This window comes from Nasonia vitripennis, chromosome 1, assembly GCF_009193385.2.
Source record: "Nasonia vitripennis strain AsymCx chromosome 1, Nvit_psr_1.1, whole genome shotgun sequence".
NCBI classification, from domain to species: Eukaryota; Metazoa; Arthropoda; class Insecta; order Hymenoptera; family Pteromalidae; genus Nasonia; species Nasonia vitripennis.
In genome coordinates, this window is record NC_045757.1 from 25,330,178 (window position 1) to 25,352,606 (window position 22,429).

Below are 22,429 nucleotides of genomic sequence, written 5' to 3' on the forward strand. Positions count from 1 at the left end.
ACAGTTTTTGTTATGCGTTTCGATTTTCGTCGGTGAATGTGTCACTCGCCTGAGCTGACTTTGACTGACGAGATTTTGTTGAGTAGCTATATTTTGGAAAAATAAAATTTTTTTTACAGTTGAGTGATTGCGAATTGAAAAGGGCTCTAGTGCTGTCGAATATTCTTGGACGTATTGCTCGTCATTAATGCGTGAGCTCAACGTCGTTTTCAGCTACACTAATTTTCGGCGAAGAATATACAAAGATTTGAGTCATGGACATTGGGTTATCGAAGACGTTGGAGTTTGATCTCGAATTCATTAACCAGTTGCAGATGAAGTGAACATTTTTTTGCAGTAACTGCTTAAAACTCGCGAATAAAAAAAAAAGAAAAAGTAATTATGGTAAACACTTATCCTAAAAGAATAATGGACCAACGAGCAATCTCGAATTACACGACCAAGAGACACCGCAGAGATAGCATCATAACAATTCAAATCGAAATCAAAAGCTCACCTCAAGATTGTGCATGCGATGGCAGAGCTGAACGAGACGCTTCGTGCCGAGCATGTTGATGGTAACGGACAGTTTGAGGGCCTCGTCGAATTTGACGGTGGCAGCCGAGTGGAAGACCACCGAGACACATCGTATCAGAAGCTCCTGGTCGGCTTCCGAGATGCCCAGTTCCGGCTCCGTAATATCCCCGGCCACCGGCACGATTTTCAACAATTCATGCGGACAGTCTTGTCGGAGCTTTTCGAACAGCTGAAATTTCAAGCTCCGTTAGTCTTGCATAAATAATAATAATGATCTGGCAGCACAGCGGCATGGCCGTCGCCGTCGTTTATTATTAACTCTCTGTAATTATGACGAACTTTAATTTCCGCACTCTAGCTCGGAACACGGTTTACAAGCGCTTGACGCGCCGCGCATCGCTCGCTTGGCATACACTCTCACGTGTCCCAGACCGTAGAAAATTAGGCAACGAGACAAAGAAGACTATAAATTATACTCACGGGAGCATTGAGCAATTCCTGCAGTCTCTGCTGCACACCCTGGCCGCGTTTGGGCCTCATGAGCAGGTAGATGTTCTTGATTCCGGGACAGGACCTCAGAAGCTTCTCGACGAGGACTTTGCCCATGAAACCGGTCCCGCCGGTGATGAAGATCGAGCGGTCCCGGTAGAACTCCTTGACGGATGTGTAGCCGACCCCCGGCATCGTCGTCGCCATGTTACACTTGTTCGCTGCTGCGGAGCGCCTGCCTGTGCGGCACCTGCGCTTCCTCACCCTACCGTTATTACTGCTCGCGCCGCCGCTGCTACTGCTGGCCCCACCGCCACCGCCGCCACCACCAGCACCCAGACCCAATTCGTCCGGCCAACCTATCCTTCTTCGCTCGTTTTCACTCTGAGTCTGCTCGATTGCGCCTCTGTGTGTGTGTGTGTGTGTGTGTGTGTGTGTGTGTGTGGCTGAGAGGAAGATTTGCTTGCAGAAGACCAAGTTTCTCTTTTCAGGGGAAGAAGTTGGACGTGCGTTTTTTGAGCGAGGAAGACTACTATGCGTGGAAAAAGACGCCCCTCTGATGCTGCTCCTCAGGCCGGCTGCTGATGGTAATCGTCCGTGCTGACAACACCTTGGCGAGAAGATGATGCTGCTGCGTCGCGACGTTCACGTTCATTTCGCACCAGCGACTGTCCCGCGCCTGCAAGCACACAGGGAAAATTTACATTATTATAAGGTATTGTATTGATGGTTTTGAAATTAATTTTTCGCACTACGTTTCCGAATAAAAGGAACCCCGAAATCGTGGACTTTGTTAACCCACTTTGCGTTCGGTCGAGGTGATTCGTTTAGCGGTTTAAGCTGTCAGTCAAGTGAGCGTACAGTATAGTCAGGGATTGAATTAAAGCGGTGCCGTGGAATTGAGGAGAGTTGTGTGTGGGCGACGAAAAAATATGGTAACTATGTCAGAGAGAAGAGGTGCGATGTCGCGTGTAATTGGTCCAACTCGGATGCAGGAAAATGTTAATCGTTTGTCGAATGTTAACGACGTGTATAATTTCAAGCGCGATTAGCGGTTTGAGCAGCGCTGAATTATTATGTTCGGGTATGCAGAAGTTGATATAATAATTAAAATGGAATTGCAACCATATTATAGAAGTTTATAACTGCTTATCGTATGAATATTTTATGTATGATTTTTGTTTGATAAATTTGAGTAACGACATAAATGGTTTGAATAAAACAGACGAAATTACATTAGCTATACAGCGTCAAAACGATTTTCATGAGGAAATGCATCGCAACTATACTCTTAATTACTAGTACTTTGGATAAAGTTTTTAAAGCTGAACAATACGCCCTTCAACCTTAATGTGTTAATTAATTTTATTTCTACAATAAGTAATATAGCGATTCCCAAAGCGTATCACACCCTCCCCCCCCCCACCCCCGAGGATTTCCATGTGTTTTAACATCCGCCTCATTAGCGGGCCTCACGTGACTTTCCAAGAAATTCAATCACTTTCACAGCCAAATGAATACCTCAGTTATTACGAATTCGAAAAGATTCTTCTATACATCTTCGCACTTCACGTTGACATTCAATGGATCGAGCGGAAACCACCAAAAAAGCCCAGACTCCCTCGATCTCGTTATAACCAATGTTCTATCACGCAGGCGCGTCGCATCCGCATGCGCTACTCGCCGGTGCGCTATATACAGCATAAAGCTACCGTGGATGTATATTGTATACATATACATACAACGCGATCGATCGCCTATACTCTGCAGCATAGTCGCCTTGAAAATCGGAGTCTTTCCAGTAGCGCCGCCGCTCGCCTGTGCCTTATATATATATATATATATATATATATATATATATGTGTGTGTGTGTGTGTGTGTGTATAGCTATATACTCGCGGAAAAAGGCGTGTGCACGAGGTGTTATACGCCGGCGCTTCTTATCGCGCGGGTACATGATAAAGACTGCGAGTTTTTTTATTTCTTATAGGTCTCGCGTGTATTGAGGTATTTCGCGAATTTTTCCGCGCTTCTTTATATACACGACTGGTTGAGAGAGAAAAATCTCGTCTTATATTCCGAGAATTGGAAATTTTTTAGAAATAAAATGAACATATGTGAGATGCCAAGTGAAAGTGAGGAAAACAGTCGCAAAGTTGTTATTTTGTATACCTGCCAAGGTACTCATTACAATTACCGAGAGTCAGAAGTACATACGTATACGAATGAGTTTCAGTTTTTATACACGCGATAAAACAAGAAGTCGCTGCGCGACGCACAGCTATTCTCGATTTAATGCGGAAGTATACAAAAATTCCTAACTACATGAAAAATACTCCGTGTCAAGTGTAACTGCGGAGGCGGATGTCCCTCGCAATTGTGCGAATATAAAGACTTTATTCTCTCTTTCTCTGCGCCGCACGTGTAAGCCGTCAACTCGCAGTTTATCGTTTGCCTCAAACCGCACTCTCTCTTGCTCTTGAGTTGAGTAAAAAAATTATACGTTCTTTTGAGGCGAGGATGAGAGGAAAAATCATCGCCTCGTACATTAATCTTAGTTCCGCGGAACTTAACTGTGTAACTCTCCGGCTCTCAACGCAAAGTTTGACTCGAAGATTTCCTCGCGCTAAATTGTAACCAACTTGGAGAATTTCATATCCTACCTACTGGAGAAATTGAATTCGCAGAAACTACTCCGAGACAGGATGTAATTCAGTTTGCGTGTAGTTGTTGAAAATACCGCGTTTACGTGTGAAATGCATACTTGATTTCGGAAAATTATCTGCATTTCTTCTTGTCTATCTTCGCGAAGATCGTCATCGTCAATAAGCAACGATTCAAAAGTATGTTTGCACATTGCCGACCGCGTTTCGCGACTGAAATGAGTAAAGGCCAATAGATGCGTACACACTTTGTACAAATAATACCGCGCGATAACCGCGCCGAGAGTAGGCTCCAAAATTCAAGCTTTTATCGGAGACGCTTCTAGCCACACACACACACACACACACAAACACACTAGCTGTTATTCGAAGCCCGATTACGCGAATATATAAATAAATAAATGTAAAACGAGATCCAGAGATAAACGTTAAATATATCACGCATATCAAATTGTATAAATAATGTTCGATAAACAAATATTCAGTATACAGCTATGTTGCATCGCCAAATCAATTAGCACATTTCCACTCGGAGATCCCTCTTTTTAATTGAACGAAAGCGTAGCACAACGAGTACCTAGGTAACGCGCAAACTGAAAAAAGAAGTTTAAATCTCGCAGGCGATTTTTAATCACATTAACGGACCATATAATACGCAACGCTCACGCGACTTTTTTAATCATCCCGATATAGCGACTGATCAATCAAATGCACTCTACAGTAGTAGTGCATACACGTATAATTAACAGCGGCGAAATTAAGCGCATCGGAAGCAGGATAATAAAAAGCCAGCGGGAAAAAGAAAGAAACTCGAGGCCGGAAGCTCGCGCGATTATAACGAGAGAAGAATGCGCAGAGCGCAGCAGCAGTGCTGCGCAGTTATTAAACGCGAAGCACTGGGCTATGTTGTACAGCCGAGCGCGTAGTCGAAGCAATAATAAAAGCTCGGGCGTACAAAACAGCCGAGTCTGCAAGCTCTTTTTAAACTTAATTAGCGCCCGCTTGGCGATGGCGTGCAGGAGCGCTGCAACGCCAAAGAGAGATTATACGAGTTTAGACCGCAACTGGATAACTCAAAGATTACCGGATAGCCGGCTGGCATTCTTGGGCTAAACTTAATACGGTACTTTAGCTCCAAATGCAATTTATGCGTGTGTGATATCGTCGCTTCTTTCAACAGCTTTTTTCGTAATAGCCATAGCTCGTTCAAGAGTTTGTGTATGAAGCGATTTTACGATACGTAATCGAGTTTGAAGTTATTGTTCTATCACGACGCTCTTCTAACGCATAATCCGTTTACAGTATACACAAGGTTTACGTGTATATATCAATTCGAATCGCATCCATAATTTCAGCAAGAAGACTCTCGCACCCAACAGCTCCTTACATTATACACACACACACACACACACACACACATATATATATATATATATATATATATATATATATATATAAGAGCAAGAATAATCGAAGAGAAAAAGAGAGAAGCGGATTTCTCGCTGGCGCGTGCTATAATCCCCGCGGAATTCTAGGCCGGCGCTCTCGGTCAGGAAGGCGACCCCGTTCGCCGGCCGGAGAGAGAGAGAGAGAGAGAGAGAGAGAGAGAGAGAGAGAGAGAGAGAGAGAGAGAGAGAGAGAGAGAGAGAGAGAGAGAGAGAGAGAGATCCGTTATGCAGCATCGCCAAGAGCGAGCGAGAGAGTCAGCTCGGGCTTTTGTACAGAGCTGGCGTTTTCGGGGGGATAGACGTGTATATAGTACACTTAGTCCACGACGCGCTTGCGCGTAGCTCTCCCTCTGGGATGCTTGCGAGGCTTGGAAAAGCGATCGATCAAGATTTTGATGAAAATGAGGATTCAATTTTTTTTTTGGTTTGTTTTAGGTGCGCACTGCGGTTTAAGCGTCTGATCTGTGTGTAGGGATTAATGAGATTCGATTAAGTAACGCGGTATTATTTTACCTCGGTTCCTTCGGATAAGTCCGATGAATTATAGGATGGTAAGTAGATTCTGGGACGTATACGGAGGAGATTTAATGGTTTTAAATGGGGCTGGATTATTGAAGTTCAGTTTGGAGTTTGCTGCCTCACTGAAAACAGGATTGATTTGGCTGTAAGCTTTATTGTAGAGTTATGTAAAAGTTAAAAAATACTCGGAAAAATAGACGAGCAAACAACAAATTTTTGCAAATCATTCACGCAATAATAAAATCACGTATAGGCGTCTTTTTTCTTTAAGCCCGATATAATTATGTGCAAACGCAAAAATCGCGAAAAATTGTTCAAGCTTCCTGCAAGCATCTAACAGTATAGATACAGACAAGATGATCGTCCACAATAAAAAAATCCAGCATCACCTACTCGCGCGCACTAAATTTCTCACCCAACAAGTTCTCCAAATACAAACTAATCCCATAAAAAGATCCGAAACAAAAATCTGGCCGGACGACCATCAGAACATCAGAAGATACGTACACGTCCGCGGAGAGGAGAAGAACAACGTCGGTGGCGCGCGCACGTGCAGGATATAATACACGCGCTGCTCTTCGATCGCGCGCACATGAGGTTATACATATTGCAGCGCTCTCGTCGACGCTTACACGTATGTGACGTAACCGTACGCTGTATATATGTATGTGGGAAGACGAGTCGCTGTAACATTCTTCGCTGCGCGAGAAGAAGAAGAAGAAGAAGAAGAGACTAAGAGGATCTTCAGCTTTGTCGCTAGGCTCAATTATAGCAGGCGACGCGTCGACACCCCGACAAGTATGTGTGCAGTGCAAAAATCCGCGCGAATATAGCGCCTCTTGCATTATTATTCGATTGGCATTACACAAGTTAACATTACAGAATATGTATCTTATACATCGGTCAGTTTTTTTTTTCGTCGCGTAAGACACAACTAAGGGGGTCACGACCACCTAATATGAAAGAAAAAAAAACTTTTCGCAAGCGGGTAATTGCAGCCGGCTGCGTGAATCACGCGACAAAACGTTAGGCATACAAATCTATGTAATTTTTGCGGGAACGACTCGATGTGTATTGTGTAAGAAACGTCGTCGCGTGTCGGGCCTCTTTCCCCGCAGCTTCTTTATGGCGGAAACACAAGGAATGTGAGCTGTGCGTGCGTGCGTGTACGTACACTCGCGGGGGCAGGGAGGCACTAGAAAAAGCCGCTTATTTTTTGGAGAGACCATCCGTGAAAATATGTGCCGCATTTAATCGATACACTGCTGTATTATTGTGTCAGCACGCGACTGAGGTTATTCACGTTTCTCGGCATCTTATATACATCAGTTGCGCGGCGAGAGGTATGTCTGCGCGATATGGAAAGTCCGATTGCATTCGCGAAACTTTTATTACATACGCGTTATTGTTGTTGTTGTCCGGGGATCCGAACGACACGTGCCTATAGAGGCGCTGGTTATGTGATTTTGCAAGCCGTGTGTTTATTTTGAGCGTATATACGTTCACCATTTCGCAAATTTCATTACATGATCCGGCATCGTTGCTTATAGACCACATCCGAGAACGTTTAAATGCCAGCGAGGCGCACAGTCGACGCAGACGCCAATACAGTGAGAACAATGAAATCGGAGTCGAAGGAACAAAGGTACAGTGATCTGCTTCTCCTATAGGACCTACTGTCAACTCATCGCACTGTCAACAATCACAAGCGCACGCAGCGAAATAAATACTGCCTTACCCGAATGATTCGCTCGATGCAACGCGATGATAATAAATAAATACAAACACACCCGTATAGGCACCCGCGATTCTCGAGTGCGTAACGTTATAGAGAAAATCGAAAAGCTGCGCTCTCGCGTTATAACGAAGCGGCGGCAGAGCAGCACCACAAACTGAATCCGTAAGGGCCCGGGGAACCCTCTTTATTCGGCGTCTACTATACGGGGGAGATTCTCTCTCTCTCTCTCTCTCTCTCTCTCTCTCTCTTTCTATACTCGACAAGCCAGACAGAGACGGAGAGAAAAAGTACCGCGTAGAGGGGGCAGAGCCATACGGTACACGTGTGTGCGTGCGTGTCTCGTATATATGTGTATACGCAAGCACACTATGTACCGTATTACGGAGCTGCTCCGGAGACGCGAGGCAAAAAAGAGCTGACGATGCTGATATGTGCATCTATACTGCGATAGACTCACTCCATCAGTTTGAATTTTCGCTTTTTTCGTGACATGTTGTACGTAAGTATTAAGATTAGAAAATGGGACTGGCAGCTGTTATTTGGAGTAGCCTAAGACTCTCCTGCGAAGCGGAACTTGTTTTAATTGAAAGATTACGATAGCGCGCTCATGCGCTATCGTGAGAAAAGATTGCTCGATTATTTTGATAAGCGTCAATTGTTTTATCGCGGGTCGCGTCTGCTATCCTGTTGTTTTTTTTTGCTTCAAGTGTTTGATTAATTGGTAAACAGCTTGTCAGTATGGCGATAAATTTTTTTTTTCTTGTAGGCGAGAATCCAATCGTAAATCAAAATTATTCCATGTCGCGCAATCGCAAAATCAATACACTCAAAACAATTCATTGTATACTATTGAAATTTCTGTACATGATCCGTCCTAAGCAAATAACCGTTAAGTTAAAGTCCGACATCGTCAGCAGCAATATTATAATTTCAAAACGCAATATAACCGCCTCCGCATCGTGCATGTGCTCATCTAGCGTGTACGCGCGAAAAGCCGGTCTCTCGCGAATTAATTCACCGATTTTGGATATTCGCGCGTGAAACTGCGAGTTCAAAGGACTCTGCTGCTGTGAAGTACGCGACAAACTTAACATATTTGACGATCTATCCAACAAAATCCAAGCTGTATACCCGTGTCCTTTTGATATGACCGCGCGGCTGGGTATAGTAGTCGAAGTTCACTGCCACATAAGCCGTAGGCGATGATTCTGCGCTTTTTTTTTCACGGCTATAAGGAGAGCCTTTATTTCGAGAGTCATGGGAAGTCGATCGAAGGTATATCATACGCATCGATAGCGATCCACTCGTTTACTGTTTTCTCCTAATCACACAGCGGAGAATCGTCCAGTCAGAAGACAAAAAAGCCAAACATTAATATAACGAATTGAGAAGAAGAGCGCAGCGCAACATCAAAGCTATCTCTGCAATACATCACAGCGATATACTTCGCGAACTTAACAAACGGGGCTAATAACCGCACACGCCAAGGCGTTTCCTCGCGCGGCGAATCGTCGCGCACGTGTGCGCGCAAACATACCTATATATACACACCTATAGACGAGTGAAAGAGCGGAGAGAGTAGGCGGAGATCGCAGGCAAATACCGGCAGTGCTATATATACTGTGCACTGCACACCACGCCGGAGAGCCGCGAATGTATGTTAATAACCCCGAAGTGTGTCGCTCGAGGCCGTTGACGCGCGGCTCGAGTCCTCTCCGTAACCCGGGATTTTTCGTACAGTCACTCGTGTATGCCTATGTACACCTATATATGTATAGTTGGTTGGAGTGACGCGATGTGGCGAGATCAGTGCGAGGAGGAGAGAAAGGAGGAGAACCGCACCTGCATGCACGCGCGTCTCTCGAGGAATGCGCTCGAGGATATCGGTTTGGGAGGCTGCAGCCGCTTTATATTTATGCAACATCCGAGAAGCTAAAGGTTATCGAGTCGCGAAAGAATCTAACTGTACATGTGTTCCGCGAAGGAAGGATCGCGATTAGCCTACTTTTGAGGAATCGGAGAAGTGACTAATAATCCGAATATCCGAATTATCCATAGTGTACACATACCGTCATCTCTCCCCGACAGAATTCGCGCAGTGTTATCAATAAAAGTCCCTGCATCATTGGCACGGATTCAGCTATACGCGCGCACTTCACTGTCTCCACAAACGGACTTGTTTCCGAAAAAACAGTGGCATCACTGATGCACCGCGACGAGTCGCGAGAACCGACTGTCAGACTTGCACGATCATCTCCGCAACCTCGCGCCAGCTCTTATCATCGTTAATTAAGTCGTCATGGCTGTTCTCCGATGTATATAGAGACGAGGCAGGAAAAAAGAGCGAGAGGAAGTCGTGGCCGCTTAACGACGTGTCATCGGAAGTAATAGGAGCTTTGAACCGAGCCCACCCACTATGTACAGCCTCCCGAAACTACACCGCTATATACTGCTATGCTGCAGGTGTATTGAGCTGCTACTCTGTGTTAAGTAATTGTGGAGGGACGACTTTATTGTTGCGCGAGACCTTTTTTCTCGCGCGGTGGTAAAAACTCTTTCCGAAATTTCATCGAGTGATTGTCGTCATTTTTATTTACGGGTAACCGAGTTTCAGCGGATTCCGACGATGCGAAAGAGCTTTATTCAGTTGTCGATCTGTAGTGGACCACATACGAGTATACTCTAATTGAAACGCCAAAATTTGATTTATTTTTCATCAATTTGTCGCAGCCGACTGCGCTTCTCGCGAAAACGAATTTAATTGGAGCACAATTAACGAAGGGTGATGAGAGACAGGACGGAATACCGTCTGCAAGTTGCCGTTTTGAACTTGACATTGTTTGCAATTTATCGATTCGATAGCGCAAAGTGGCTGTAAAATTAATAAAGAATGTATACACTTTTTTGAAATTGTCCAAGTGTACAATTGATGAATTCCAAAAAGCTCGTGAAAAAAAGAGCGAGTGAAACGTAAAGCGATCGACGCGTTTATCGCCATTACTCACATCCGCCAAGAGAAACGTATACCTCGAATCAGCCAAGGTTGATTGATGGGATCTCTCGTGCTCGGAATTCCAGCTTTGAGTGATAAAATCGTCGATAAGACTCGGCAATCGATTGCACCGTATGAGCGCTTCATATTTTTTGGCTGCACTACTTTGCTGACTATATTCGCGATAAGATTAGCTGCTGTAATTTCCGCTGCTGGGGAATAGGGATGGATCTGCGTGTTTTATTATATAAATTCGTTGAACCAGAGAGTCTTGAATCTGAGTCTCGCATGATCGATGTATATCAAATCTGAAACGGATAATTGAACAGCCAGATAATTATGTAAATTATGAGAATCATCTCGTTTTAAATAACGAACGAGTTCAAAGACCTGATCCATATAATCCATGAATGCCAGTAAAATAATAATGCAGGCGCGCTCTTGAGAGTGTCCCGAGACAGTAGCGGGAATAAAGAACAAATATCATGAAAAGGCGACCTGTCACCTAAAAATTGTCAAAAGAAGCAAAGTGTAAGCTCCGTTGGTTCGCGAGAATACATTAACTAGAATTTGCCGAAATTTATTCTCATCGGAAAAAAAGACTTTGATTTGCTTATCCCACGATATTCTGACGAATCTATTAAGGCTATCAACACTTCGAGGTGTGAAAATAAATACACCAGCACTCGTTTGTTTCGGCGTCGCTCATTTGCATTTTTAAATTATTCGACATCGAAATGAAGAGTTCTTCACCGATTCGTCAATATTCCAAATTGCATTTATAATTTATTTACATCGCACAGCTCGAGTGAACGAGAATTCGTCCAGATTAGAGATTTGCGAAATACGTCCTGCAGCTGTACATGTATCAGAAATGTAAAGCAGTCTTTTACTCTAAAAACCTACTTTACTCATTCGGCATAAAAATCCGCGCGTGCTTTCCTTGTTTACTTTCCTTGTCGCAGAGCAAGTCGCTTCGCCGTTTTTTCGAATGAAATCAACTTCCATACCCGATTTGTTCTTAATACCTCGAATAAAAATAAAATCCTCCACGGAATTTCAATAATGTTCGATTCCCTCCCACCACCGCGAACAAAATATCGCGTCATCGTTAATTAAAGAAAAGGAAAACCTTGGGCCGCCAATCGCATATCCAATCAGCACAAAAATAAAGCGCGAACTCTCTCGCGACAATGAGGAAAGTGTATCCGTTTTCTTTCCCTCGGAAGAAAGGTGCGAATGCAAACAAGCCGGTGTCTCGCGCATTTCAATGTAAGCACCTGATGTGCAAACTCATACGCAGCCACGGAAGATAGTATGACGAGTGTAAGGAAGAGCCGGTAAAGTCTGCGTGTACCGTTAGAAACGACAGTAACAGTATAACAGTTTGGTGTCACAGTTACTCGGACACACACACACACACACACACATAAATACACACGTGCGCGAGCGCCCGTGACCGATTATTTTCGCCGCGGGAGAGTCCGGCGTAATATGTGTCTCTGCGGCTGACCCTCTTTGCGGCGCTTCTTTTTTCTTATCCTTTCTGCGGCTCTTCCCTCTGAAGTGTTGCGAATAACCTGTTTTGCTAATTTTTTCTGCCTCGCTTTTGATTTTTTTTTCCCGAGCCGTTACTACATACACACTTTTTGTCTCGATTTCGTTACAGATTTTCACTGCTGCTCGCCGCGTATACCATACGAATTCGGGACAACCGAAAGTGGAGTTCGGTTATATATACTACGTGTACGTCATAAAAAATACCGTTTACTCGGACGTGTTCATTTTTCATTCGTCATCGCAGGATCGTACTGGCTTAGAAAGTCAATTCGTCGCTCTAAAATCGTTGCCGTTTATAAAACGGCTTTCTACACAGCTCTTGATGATTCGCACACGTGACCGAGGACGATCTGTTTCCATATTAGTCCAACGGTGGATAAATTTCCGGCGCTGTACTGTTAACAGAGTGCTCTTAAAGCCGCGAGGATGATGCTAATTTCACTGAGGCTATACTCTTTTCGTTGTCTGTATATTTTAGAAAACAATCGTAAAGACCTTTACGAGCTTGCGCAAAGCGCTTTGACGTTGTGAAGCCACGAGAGTGTGTATATAAAAGTGCGTATACGTGTCTGTGTACACACTTTACGGAATAATTAAAAAGTTTTCATTACGCCGACTATATAAGCTTTTAATTAACGAGCGCGGAAGCAGGTGTCAAATACAAGCGCTAATTAAATGCGAAATTTAATTGTTGGTATAGAGGAGAGTGAAAAAGGTCGATTCTAAAGCTTTGTAATTAGCTGGTATACAGAGTGAATGGAATTCCGAAAACGAAGCAACGCGCGAACAGATACTTTGTCGTGTAAATAAGGAGTTTCTATTGAGAGGCGCCAACCGGCTATGCAGTCGCGGGTGTTTATGTGTATTTAATTAAGCAGCTCTGTAACCATTAACAGAGTTCGCCGATCGCTATTGAAAGATCTTAGATGAGATCTCGTGCCAAAATCTTATCTAGAATTAAATTGCAGTACGTATTATCCAGATAAGAAAATCTTGTCTACCGGAGAATTTCCAGTCCCGATCATCGAAAGATCATCTCTCAAACGTAGAGTTAACACTATAGCCGCTTGGTCCAATTAAATTACGTACACGAAAGGAGAGGCGCTCAATCCAGTTACATCGAGAGCGTTCCGGTCTCGCGTGGGGTATCATCGCATAGGCTGCAGCAGCGGTGCCGGCGAGTGCATTATACAGAGTTCGTCGGCCTTGCGTCGACTGTCGAGAGCTCGCAGTCGCGCTAAAGGTGAAGGTAAAGCTTCCGTCGTAGGGCAATTATCGAGACGCGGACCCGATCATCATCATCGTCGCTTGCTAATTAATACAGTGATGCGTTGGATGGTTTTGGATGGATGAGTACGAGGCTAGGAGTATACTGTCATTATGCGCGATGCTGCTTATAATGCACCGGATGTGTGATTGTTTCTTTATGATCGGGTGTATACGTGTAGCTGGATGATCGTCGACGATGGATTGAGGAAAAATCGTCATTCGTTTGGACGGTGCAATGACGTCCGGTTTGTGTACTTGAAGGTACGTTGATGTATATTAAACGTTTACCAGCAATAATACAATGAGATTTTCCTGTAGAATTCAATTTGTTATTAACGCTTTAATGAGTGGCTATTTTTTAAGTGGCTTTCCTCGTGTACCGCTGAAATCATATGCGTCTGAACGGCGAGCTTTCAGGTTCGATGGTCGGTCATCCTTTGCCAAAAGTAGCAGTGAGTAGCTAATAGGGGACGTAATAGTATATTGTGTCAGTTTTCAGTAGTTCAAAATTAAACGATTTCACGAAGAGAAGAGACAGAAATCTATAAATGCACAAAGATTAGAGCAACACGAGACAAAGAATGGAAACTTTTGTGCAAGCTTTTAAGCTTTACTCTAGATATCGCGACAGTTAAGTTTGAGACTTTGATTGCTAAACTATAAAAAATGCTATCATGCAGTGAATTAATAAATCACAAACATAACCCTGGTAGAAATGAGTCTAAGAACAGGCTAGTAGGTAACTGGTCAGTTCTTGGGATTTAACCTAGTAACTACCTAATAAATGGCCAGTTCTTAGGGTCATTTCTACCAGGGAAGGTGATTCGACTAATCTACAATAGAAAACAGCCTAAACGATAATAGAAATCTAATTAGTCAGTTCATCGAAATAAAAAAATCAAAGCGCCTCACCCTGCACCGACAAGTCTCAAGAAGACGTGCAGAAAAAAACGATTCAAAATAAAACTTTTCATAAAAAAAAAATGATTCCAAGCGAGCAGGCGCGGCTTTTTTGCGCGCGCCAGCGACCGAGCGAGCGAGAGAAGACAAGCGGCGAGAAATGGTGTCACGCCCTACTTATGTGCACACACAGTCCTCGACAATGCGAAAGAAACAAAAAAGAGGAAGGGGCAAAAATGCCGTGGACGCGTCGCACAATGGAAGAGCCGGCGCTCCTGTGTCGGCGAAAATCTGGGGAAAAAAGTGGAGATTTTCTTCTTCTTTATTTTACGTCACTCTACCTTCGGACTAGGATATAGATGCATAACAATAAAAATCGGGCGACTCGGAGAGAAAACGCGACGCCGGTGTATTAGACGCGAGGAGGAAAGAAACACGAATCGAGAACGTCGCTTTTGATGTGCGCGAGAAATGATGCTCCGATAGTTTGCGGATGTCACGTGCCGCTGCAGTAGTGTACGCAGAATCGCAACGGTAAATTGTGTGTAAAACTGCGCGATTAGAATTCTGTCCTCTTCTGCAGTTCAGTGATAAAGAGATGATGATTTTTTTGGCTTTAAAACCTTTTTTTCAACAAAAGAAAACGTCAAAGTAATGTTTAGCTTCAGTTTTCCTGAACCGTTAAAAATAAAAGTTCCAATGATTTTTGAACTACGGCCTGTATAGGAAAAGTGCCAATAACACGATTCTAAATAGAAAGTTTTGTAATTATAGGAATTCTATATACCTTTCCAGACGTACGATTTTATACGAGCAATACAAGTTATTATTCCACGGTATAAAAAGTCATCTCGATTTCGAAAACTACTCGACTTTCTTTTTGATCATTTTCTGCTTCGTCAGAGCTATTTTTATACGTTTCACCATCTACTCTATAGTACTAATTTGAGAGCTATTATTACAAAATGGAAATCTTTTGAAATCAAAGTATCAGTTGAATTATAATATCTCTTAATCCATCGTATAAAAGAATCACACTTTGGAACCCACGCAAAGGCAAACTGGAAGAATGAAAAAATAATGCGATAAGAAACTAACGTTATAAATGCAAGCACAGGAACTTCAGTTACGAGTTGACCAGTAGATCCAGTATAGACTTGTTTCTGGTCAATTGGCTGCACGCTTTTGTGTATAAAGTACACGAGGGTGAACTCGTGCTGAATTTAAAAAAGTTGGGCGATTAAGAAATTCGGTTATTGTGGAGTCGTAATAGACACACGTAGAAATTAAGAAATTTCCGCATAAATTGGCGTGGTTTCTTTTGCTCTGTTGACCCAAATCAAGATTTCAAGATTATGGAATGATCTAATATCAAATTTAGCCATCTAGTTGAATTTTATATTCTCACTCGTGGTGACATCAGAGTGTCTCAGAAGGGAATCTCCTTATCGCATAAAAATGTTAGTTTCGTAGACTAGCACTTAGTCATAATAAAACGGGCGTTCACCTTATCAGTAAAAAATGTACGAACTCTAACACAATGATTGGCTTCGTTAATCTGATTTAACACTAAGAGAAATATATATTAAAATTTACTACATATGTAGGAAAAATTACTACATTAGATAGTAACGGCAGGTCATGCTCGCTCCATGACGATTTTTACTATATTCATAGTAAAAATTATTTTAAGAATTTCTCCGTGTCACAGAATTTGAGGTTATAAAGTTGATTTATGCAGTAATCAGAGACCAAAATCTATAATTTTTTGTTTATCTGGTACTATTAAGTGATAAAATATCATTCGCTGCTATTATTTATTAATTTTGGTCAATTTATTATTAATATTAACTCACGAGTAAATGTGATTAATATATCAGATTTAAAATTTAGTACATAACAGTACTGTTTGGGTAAGTGGTCAGCGCGCTCGACTCACATTCCAGAGGCCCAGGTTAAATTCCCGTCGCCGCAGAAAAATTTCTTTCTTTCGTTTATTTCTTTCACTTAACAACATTAAGTATCAATAATAATAATAATAATAATCATATTCGAATAAGCGCGTAAAATTGGCCAGCAAAAAACAAATTAAATTTAAAAAAATTCAATTTCAGTATAGAAATTACTATCTGAGATAGTAAAATTGAATACAAAGCAAGTATAACCGTCCGTTACTATATAATATAATAATTTTTCCTGCATATGTGGTAAATTTTAATATCTAGTTTTCTCAGTGAATAAATGCTACTATATAGAAGACTATTTAAATCAATAAATATATTTCACTCTGCACAGCCCCGTTATAATAACGAGTAAATTAATCCCGCAGACATATTTCAAAGCATATACGTCCGATGATTTTTCGGCTCGTGTAAGAACGTATAGAGAGGCGTGTTATAGGCGCGAGAACGTAACGGTGTGCTCGAGTTCAGTGCCATGGCACAGAGAGCGAAAGAGAAAGATGAGATAGCGAGACAAGGCACGGCCAAGCTCGACGAGAGAAGAAGCTTATATATATATATATATATATATATATATATATATATATATATATATATATATATATATAGATACCTGCGCGCGCTCTGGCTCTGGTGCGCTAAATAGCCCATTTTTCGAGGCATGATAAATTCGCCAGACAGACTTTGGTAAGTCACGCGATTTTGGATTTATAAGCGTACAGCTCGTTTTTGCCTAATAGAATGTTTATCTTGATATTGAGTCTCGATCGTGCCTTGGTGCTTCGTCTTTTTCTTTCTTGTGCAACGAACGTCTGTAAAAATTGACTTATCGACTCAATGATAAAAATAGTGGAAAACGTTATCAGCGATTTGCGAGAAATACCTAGTTCGATGCGAAAATTTGTGCAAAGTGACTAGATTGCTATAGTCGTCACTTAGAAGATTGCAAAGGCAATATGTGGCGATATTTGTTTATCACGACCTGCGTCAAGAACTTTGTTTAAATTTTGATAAGTTTACATGCTCTGCGAGAATCCAAAAATAATCCTTCTCGAGTGTATCTCTTAGAATCATGGATGTCTCGCGTTGACAGCTAGACATTCGAACGAATTTCAAAGGATGATGAACATTTGAACCTTATCGCGAACATTTTTTGACTTTTAGCGCGCTTACGTGTTCCCGAGATAATAATAGTCTACGCCATCGCGAAGAAAATACCTGCATGGATACTCCTGCACTTGAAATTAACCGACACATATCGAGTCATCGAGCGTAGCTCAATAAAGTTACATGATGTCATTGTTCGCTAGTTGCAGCGGTATAATATAACGTCATCAATCTACACGTAAAGCCGTGCGTGTCTCTCTATCATTGCAATAAACGATTGAAAGCTGAACACTCCTACCGATCTGTATTAATATAAAAAAAAGAAGATCAGTTTCGATCGAACCATATCGAACTTTCGCCCCAAAGTATAATAAAAAATGAAACTAACCGATCGGCGTTCATCATCTCGATCGAAGGTCCCAGGAAAACTGCACACCAGCTCGAGTCTCACAATATTCAAATCAAAACCAAAAACTCCAGACAACAGCGTGTGTAATCTGTGCCGTCGTTCAAAACGTGCAAACTGTATTCGCGACAGAGAAACTGCAAGTCGAGGTGTGTATATACGATCGCGCGTCTCGAAAGCGCCACAAGACGGTACTGAAGTCTTGGGTCCGACGCGATATCCCTTATAGCGGACTAATGGGATGCGCCGCCACCGTCGCTACCGCGGCCCCACCACCGCGAGCTGCACCTTCGAGACGCGTGTGCGAGAGAAAGAGGTTGTGTGTGTGTGTGTGTACGTATCGGTATATGCGAGGGAGATGGTGAGAGCGGAAATGAAAATCGGAGCTGCGACGTCTGAGGTACGTACAATGTGCGGACGGAGATGTTTCTGGAGATTCGCGAGTTGTCTTTGAATTGATGGACGATTGGTTGTCGCTTAGTTTTCTTTCTTGATCGAGGGTTTTTGTGAAATTAATAGCTTGGGCAAAATGATTGCAATGTGGAAAAACATTGAGAAAAAACTAATGATTCGTGGTTGTTTTTCCTTGTTGTTTTGAACAATGCGAGGAGTCAATAATTTTTTATAATCTTTTGTTTGCGTTTTATACGCTAAGGTCCTTCAGGACTTGTCACTTGAAACGAATTTATTTTTCGCGCATTTTCATATGTTAATAACAGGAGTTTTCGTAATTTTTTACGTATAGGCAAATCTACGTGTGGAGAAAGTACTTCCAATTTTTTTGTCATTTCACAATAAAAATTAACATAAAAAAATACTTCTGCTCGAGAAATTCTTAGAGCAGCATATTTTAGGTCGCTGAAGTTTTGAGTGTTCATTGTTGAGAAATAATGATTTATTTTTAAAAAAGTGGTATAGCTATATATTATATCCATATTTACGAGCAGACATAAGAATAGAGTAGGGAAATTACTAATAATTTTACATCTTTTCTTTACACAACGCACTCAATAATTATTTCTTCCATACAAGCACGAGTGATACATTTCTCATTAAGTTAATAAACAACTCTGTAATACGAGGTAGGAAATTAAGTGAAAATATCGTGCGCCGAGAAGAAAACGTCGCAAAAGAGAGCCTCGAGAAATCCAATATAAGAAGTACCGCGTGTGTGCTGTTTGGCGATACGCTCATCCTGGGCAAAACCCGTACAAGGGCTTATGCGAACGGCGTCTCGGGAAATACCGCAGCGAAGAGAAAATCGCAGCGCAGGGGTAGCCGAGCGAAAACGTCGGAGGTGAAAAGCGAAAGAAGCAGATACTCTGTGCACGCATGTACTGCGCACTTTGCGATCGACGATTTTGCACTTTCACGCGCGTACATTGGAAGCTTCGAGCGAATTTGTCGAATATCCTGCGACTTTTGTTCCTTTTTCGTGGATTCGATCTTGAGCTGTGATTTTTTTGCTTTCCTTTTTTGACCTGACGTCAATTTCCAATGTATTTTATAAATCGCGCGTGTCGCGTGTAAGTGTGAAAATTTTTTCACTAATAATTTAAAAATTTCTTGCGGTCAACTGACAAAGATTACGTCATTCCTTTGAAAGACGTTGAGCCATTGTTTAACTTCACTAAAAAATTGTAGGTTGCTCGTAAATTTTTCGTGGTATTAATATTTATTATTTGAACTCATTTGCGATTGATCGGCCGTAGGAAAGTCCGGTGTTGTTAATATCAACTAACGTCACTGTTGATCATGTGATTTTAACACTGAATATTTAAATCGCATTATTATGCTGCTGCGTATACGAAGTTTTCTATTATTAATATTCTACCTTAAAAATGCATTTCTATTTTCCCTTTAATTGACTGTCTCCTTTAATATTTAAAATTGACAATAATATTAACTCGTACTTTATTTATTTACTACTTACAATAATATTAACTCGTACTTTATTTATTTAGACTTTTAGCCTTAGTTCTATAAGGCTTTCCGTCACAGTTGAAAAGGCTCCTTTTTATTTCTGAGAAGCGAATAGAAAATCAAAAATTTTTGTTAGTTTCGTCTGACTTTAAAATTAATACCTTAACATGTCGACGCAATTTGCGACAATTTCAATAAGTATAAGAAATAGTAGTTGTATACTGTATTCTCCTGCAGTGTGTACTGTGCGATAAAATATTCAACGTTCTGAAACCTTCGACCAACTTAAAATCAAGCTAGTGTGTAATTAAATCGATTTTTTCATTAAACCAAGACCATATTTGATTCCACGCAAACAATTTCAACTTTATTAGCTGAAGCTCTAACTCGTGCCGAACCAAATGACGATCACTAATCGATTCGGCACCCTCGAGCTTATGCTCCGTAGTTCTCACGAACTCTGTTATTACAAGTGTAAACGCAAACTTTCAAACTTATTCACAACGAAGCATTACTACCTGTAATCACATCACAAGCCGCAAACTCGTAGCTGCAGCTACTGCTTCTTCGAAACGGTTAATCAACGAAGACGAAACCGCTTTAAAATGAGATATAAGCTTATTCCTCCTTTTTGCCAAACTTCCGAAGGTCTACTCTCGCCCAAAGTAAGGGAAACCCGAATGAAGAAAGTATTTAATGAACTAGCTGGCGAAGAATATAGAGGCTCGACGGGAAAAAAATGAAGGGACTCGCCTGCGCCCAAAAATGTGCGGAGAAGCTCTCGGTCGATTGATCTCGCTGGATGAGGTGAGACAAAAGCTCGTCATTTTCTTTCTCCTCGCATATATCAGGAGCTTTTTTTGTGCGCCGGACTACCGCTGTTTTCTCCATTTTCACCTTTTAAAATTTTCATATCCCCCACTCGCTCGAGACTGCTTTTCTCTCGTCGTTATTTCTGCCGCGGTGCTCCTTTCCTTCTCGCGACACATTTTTCACGCTGTGTTCTGCTCGTCTACTCTCGGCTTTTATAGCTACTATGCGGCTGCATTCATAAATTTTTTCAACGACTCGCACGCGTTGCTCTGTTGTAAACCGGGCTTATTAAATGTTTTATTTACTCGTCTCTTCTTTTTATTGCAAATTAATGTGTAATGGCTCACTCTTGTGTGTTTTTTTCTTTCAATCATCGCATTTAGGCATTGATAAGAATATATATATATATATATATATATATATATATATATATATATATATATATATTCTGCTTCGTTCATTAGGATATTTTGGGTATACGAGCGTAAAAAGCAAGCTATATGAATTTTGGTGCTAATGCCACAATGGCATGTTTGCTACTGTTCACACGTCTGTGTGAAGTATTCGATGAGAGAGAGAGAGAGAGAGAGAGAGAGAGAGAGAGGGGGGAGAGAATCCAGGCAGATTGTAATTTTCGCTCATTGATGCCGTATTAGGGGTAGTGTAAGCTAGTCAACGAATGAATACTGCCCACTGAATATAAATAGAACTGCTTCGTGAATCGTGATTGAACAAGAGGAACATGCTCCGATTTTGTCGATGGAATGTATAAAATGGAATATTGCTACTATAAACTGTTTGCACTTCCATCGTTACGCGCAACAATAATTTCATTATTAATTCAATATAAAACTGAATAATTAACTTTTCCTAAAAGAAATTTCGAATAAAAATGTTCTACACGCTCCCACTGCTCGAAAGAAAATATATACCATACACTCTACAGCACAACACTTCTCGAAACCCGTGTGTGCACATATGCTTCTCGTTTCTACTGCCTCTTTTCGCCGGCTTGTTGTGTGCTGCACTTGCAGCTCGCGTACCTACTGCGCTACTGCTCATATTCTTCTTTTTCTCGCGAATGTACACACGCCGAGAGCCGCATCGATCTCGCGCGACAGACTACGTGCTTTACGGGATTATCGCGGTCTGGATATATAGATATAATGTGCACCGATTTTTATGTACCTCTCAAGATTTTTTTTTTTCAAAAATGTGCTGTGCGTTTACACTAAAGCTAGTTTAGCTGAATCTGATTTAAAATAGAAATCAATATTATATGTTACACACATTGTATGTGGAATTTGATGACGACCGTATTGATCTCGCTTGCAAACGAATCGGCTATTCGAAATGCGAATAAAGTTCGCATTGAACTCGAACTACGCTAGCTGTATACATATATATATATATATATATATATATATATATATATATATATATATATATGTCCATAGTTATTGGACTGAATTTAAGAGCTTATCAATTCTCATTCATAATTATTGAAATTTCGGCCGTTCAAACTTTAGAGGCCCCGCGCTTCTGTAACCAAGAAACCAAGTTAATCCATAGCCTACGTATAAGTCCAAATTTAGCTAATACCATCTCATAAATAACGAGTCCTCCAATTCAATCGTGTATAAAAGCTCGTATACGCACGTGACTATGTATAGACCATTGTATGCCACACGACATTTCTATATTTATATTATATATAGCCAAAAAGCTTTGACGCGAAAACGTGTGCGCAGACCATCAAGCATGAGATCATCTCTCGATTTTCTCGTTCGTTGAAAAGATAAAAGGCCTTATTTTATCGAAAGGGCCTCTTTGCGGGTGTCTCTGCGCGCTATTTATGCGCGCAACTCTCTTCCGGTATTATTTTACGAGCGAGCGAAATGTCGTTATCGATCGCGCGCCAGATGGAGCAGTGTGCGCTGCTCACGTGCTTTTATCGGCGACGACGTGATTTCGGGATTCCCCCGGTTTATTGGGGACTGTCGGATTTCGATATACTTGGATTCTGAAAAAAAACCTTGTTCGTGCGATTTAACAAGCCTTGTGCTCGAGGCAAAAGGTTCGCTCCAGTTCGCTTGCAATAATATGGCGAGCTGATGCTCGTCGG

At 41.7% G+C, this 22,429-nt stretch overlaps 1 protein-coding gene across 5 annotated transcripts in view; it reads right to left on the reverse strand.

The window, feature by feature from the left end:
• The window catches only part of LOC100117683 (putative fatty acyl-CoA reductase CG5065), a 35,352-nt gene that overhangs the window by 6,286 nt on the left and 6,637 nt on the right, over positions 1-22,429 (reverse strand). The window contains exons 1-3 of one of the 5 annotated variants that reach the window (XM_016990062.3): positions 17,551-17,849; positions 997-1,684; positions 497-745 (exon numbers count right to left, since the gene is read on the reverse strand). In XM_016990062.3, the coding sequence (XP_016845551.1) occupies positions 497-745; positions 997-1,212 (465 nt within the window). In that variant the 5' untranslated portion in view covers positions 1,213-1,684; positions 17,551-17,849. Of the gene's footprint in view, positions 1-496; positions 746-996; positions 1,685-7,373; positions 7,529-9,442; positions 9,604-17,550; positions 17,850-22,429 lie in introns of those variants that run through there. The other 4 variants (XM_016990065.3, XM_008207481.3, XM_016990063.2 and 1 more) reach the window with 4 other exon arrangements.